Source organism: Cebus imitator, unplaced genomic scaffold, assembly GCF_001604975.1.
Source record: "Cebus imitator isolate Cc_AM_T3 unplaced genomic scaffold, Cebus_imitator-1.0 Scaffold51, whole genome shotgun sequence".
In the NCBI taxonomy this organism is placed as follows: Eukaryota; Metazoa; Chordata; class Mammalia; order Primates; family Cebidae; genus Cebus; species Cebus imitator.
The window spans coordinates 8,587,751-8,591,246 of record NW_016107366.1 but is presented as its reverse complement, the minus strand read 5'-3'; the positions used below and the strand labels follow the sequence as shown (position 1 = coordinate 8,591,246).

At 40.7% G+C, this 3,496-nt stretch overlaps 1 protein-coding gene across 10 annotated transcripts in view; it reads left to right on the top strand.

The window, feature by feature from the left end:
• Positions 1-3,496, top strand: part of PUM1 (pumilio RNA binding family member 1) — a 106,328-nt gene that overhangs the window by 37,572 nt on the left and 65,260 nt on the right. For all 10 annotated transcript variants that reach the window (XM_017527866.2, XM_017527867.2, XM_017527868.2 and 7 more), the window contains exon 3: positions 1,326-1,394. In XM_017527866.2, the coding sequence (XP_017383355.1) occupies positions 1,326-1,394 (69 nt within the window). The remainder of the gene's footprint in view (positions 1-1,325; positions 1,395-3,496) is intronic.

Below are 3,496 nucleotides of genomic sequence, written 5' to 3'. Positions count from 1 at the left end.
TCTCACTCTGTTACCTAGATTGGAGTTCAGTAGTTCGATCATGGCTCACTGCAGCCTCTAGCTCCTGGGCTTATGTGATCCTCCTATTTCAGCCTCCTGAGTATGTGGGATTACAGGTGCGTGCCGCCACAGCTCAACTAATTTTTTTTTTTTTGAGATGGAGTGTTGCTCTGTCGCCAGGCTGGAGCATAGTGGTGCAGCCTTGACTCACTGCAACCTCCCCCTCCCGGGTTCAAGCGATTCTTCCACCTCAGCCTCCTGAATAGCTGGGACTACAGGCATGTGCCAAACACCCGGCCAATTTTTGTGTTTTTGGGAGAGACGGGGTTTCACCATGTTGGCCAGGATGGTCTCGATCTCTTGACCTCATGATCCACCCGCCTCGGCCTCCCAAAGGGCTGGGATTATAGGCGTGAGCCACTGTGCCTGGCCATCCCAACTAATCTTTATATTTTTTGTAGAGAGGGGAATTTTGCCATTTTCCCTAGTGTGTTTTAAACAAAGGAATGTACTCTTGAATCCCTTGACCGAGGATGGGTAGTGGCTCTAGCCTCAGGCAGCAGAGATTGCTTGCTGGTCGTAATAGAGAAGACCAGTAAAGTAGTTGAATTATGACTGTTTAGAATAATCTATTTCACACATCATCCTTGATGTTATTACCTTGTAAGAATGGCTTTGGAGATAGATAAGTAAATTGAAGCCTGAAGAGATTGTTATGCTGTATGTAGGGTTATGTTTAACAATGTGGTAAAGTTTGGAGGTATTCTTGTGACATATGCTATTTTCTCCCCCTGGTTATGAGATTTGGGGAGCCCCCAGGGATCTCCAAATATGGACAAATACTGGGATACGTCATTATGAGGTTTGCACCCCCCTTTCCTGAGGTTTACCAAAGAATTGGTAAATTGGATCAAATATACTCCCTAATTTAACCATTTACAGTTGGGAGGAGCTGTGATCTTTTGACTCATTAGGTCACATAGTCATCTTGAAAACATCATTGCTCTTCAGCATGTTGGTCTTATTAAAGTATGAAAAATAGCTAACATAATTCTCGTGTGATCCAATTTGCTTTTTCATTTTTTTGGATTGTGTGTTTTTCATGTTTTGAAAATAAAAGGGAATAGGAGGGGAGAAAGTAGGGATCATTGCTGAACCCTGATGGTTAAAGGTAAGTGAATGTTTAATCTCTCAGTCACTTGATCATTGATGTTGTCTTGCCAATATCTGAAAGTAAACAGAAGAAATTTTCAGTTGTGTGTAACGTGTATGTAAAATTCAAGATGCTGACTTGAGGGTTTTCCCTTCTCTATTCTAAACAATAGGTGCGTTCCATGGATGAACTGAATCATGATTTTCAAGCACTTGCTCTGGAGGGAAGAGCGATGGGAGAGGTAAGTGAACCCTTGTGTCAGAAAAGTGGGTCTGTTTTTAAGGGAAGGTTGGAGTTGTCTTTCATTAAATGTGTCCAAATCTAGTCTCCAGAAATATGTGCTTGCTTTTCCTTGTTGCCATTCTCATGATAGTAATGGGATGCTGGAGAATTTTGCCAAAACTATGTCATAAGAAGAATGTTAACCTTAACCTAATGTCTTAAAAGCAAAACAAAAGTAGTCAAAATGTGAGCACAAATTATTGGATATTAACATCAGCTGTAAATTGAGGCATTAAAAGTTTAAAAAGTATTTTAATTTTATATGTGTTAAATGTCCTTACTTTTGCCTCATTTTCCAGTGGCTAGCTTTTTTCCCCCCCTGCTAATGGCAAAGGGAGTCTTAGATTGGCTGCTAATCAGAAAATGTCAGTAACTTATTTTTAGAGTATTGCCTTTTTTGAGGAAGTTGTTTAGAGTTCCATTGTGAAAGGGAAGTTGTTAGGTTTTTGGTGGAGGAATTACAGAAGGTAGAGACTTGAGCCAGTCATCCCTTACAGGAAATTCAGAAATTAGAGTTTTGCTTTGATTGTAATGTTTAAAATTTGCAGAAACGAAATGTACTTTTATCCATTACATCAATAGGGAGGGTTGCCATAAGTCTAAGAAGGAAGGGGAGTATAGACATCTAATGAGTAGCCAACTGCTGGTTATTCTGGTTGTGACAATAAGCGTGTATTGATGAGAGAGGTAGAATATACAGTTTGAATTAACTGCTTAAAATACCACAGGCTCACAAATGACATTTGTTGTGGTCTTGTTCTGGAAAGTAACATTAGGTTTTCTCTTTTCATTTTTTGTGTATCTTAGTATTTGACAGCTCCTATACCAATTTTAATGTTTTATAAGAGGGAGAATTACTTAATTCTAGGGTCCTCATTTATACCATTCATTAGATACATTTGTTCTTTGATTTAGCAAATGTTTGATCCTCAGGCACTGTGCTAGGTTCTGAAGTCTAAATTAGGATAATTACTCTTCTGAGTTTGTAGCAAATTTTCCTTGATTTCCTTTGTGGTTTGCAGTGAATAGTTAAAAATTGTTGATATTTTGATTGATTGATTGATTCATTCATTGAGATGGAGTTTTGTTCTTGTTGCACAGGCTGGAGTGCAGTGGTGTGATTTTGGCTCACTGCAACCTCTGCCTCCCAGGTTCAAGCGATTCTCCTGCCTCAGCCTCCCGAGTAGCTGGGATTACAGGCATGCACTACTGCGCCCGGCTAATTTTGTATTTTTAATAGAGACAGGTTTCTCCATGTTGGTCAGACTGGTCTTGAACTCCAGAATTCAGGTGATCCATCCACCTTGGCCTCCCAAAGTGCTAGGATTACAGGCATAAGCCACCGTGTCCGGCCAGTTGTTGATGTTTTAACTGAGATTCTTGCTTTCTTTGTTGTAAGATTTTGTTTCCGACTTTCTGAGTCTTAACGACCACGGAGTCCAGTGTGCTGTCATCTTGAGTTCATGCATTTTTGGTCTGTTTTTCCCCTAGAGCTTTAGGAGACGATTGGGAGATATCCTTGTGTTTCCTGGATCTGCCTAATGTCACTGGCACGATGCAAATCAATAAGCCCTGTATGGTTTAGAAAGACTTTGTCGCTTAATTTTTGGAGCAAATTTGAACAGAAAGTTAACATATATGTTGGATATTAAGTATAGAAAGAGAAACTATGTTTATTGTCTTTCCTACTCCTATAATTCTAACATGGTGTACTCCAATTCCAGGTTGTTTTTCTTTCTTTTTTGAATTTTTTATAAAAATAGAGACAGCGTCTTGCTGTGGTGTCCAGGCTGGTCTTGGGCTTGAGTGATCCTTCTGCCTTGGCCTCCCAAAGTGCTGGGATTATACAAGCGTGAGCCACTGTGCCCAGCCTGCTTTTCTTTTTAAAAAATCAGGCCGGTGTGGTGGCTCACACCTGTAATCCCAGCACTTGGGGTGGCCGAGGTGGGTGGATCATGAGGTCCAGAGATTGAGACCATCCTGGCCAACATGATGAAACCCCGTCTCTACTAAAAATACAAAAATTAGCCGGGTGTTTGGCACGCACCTGTAGTCCCAGCT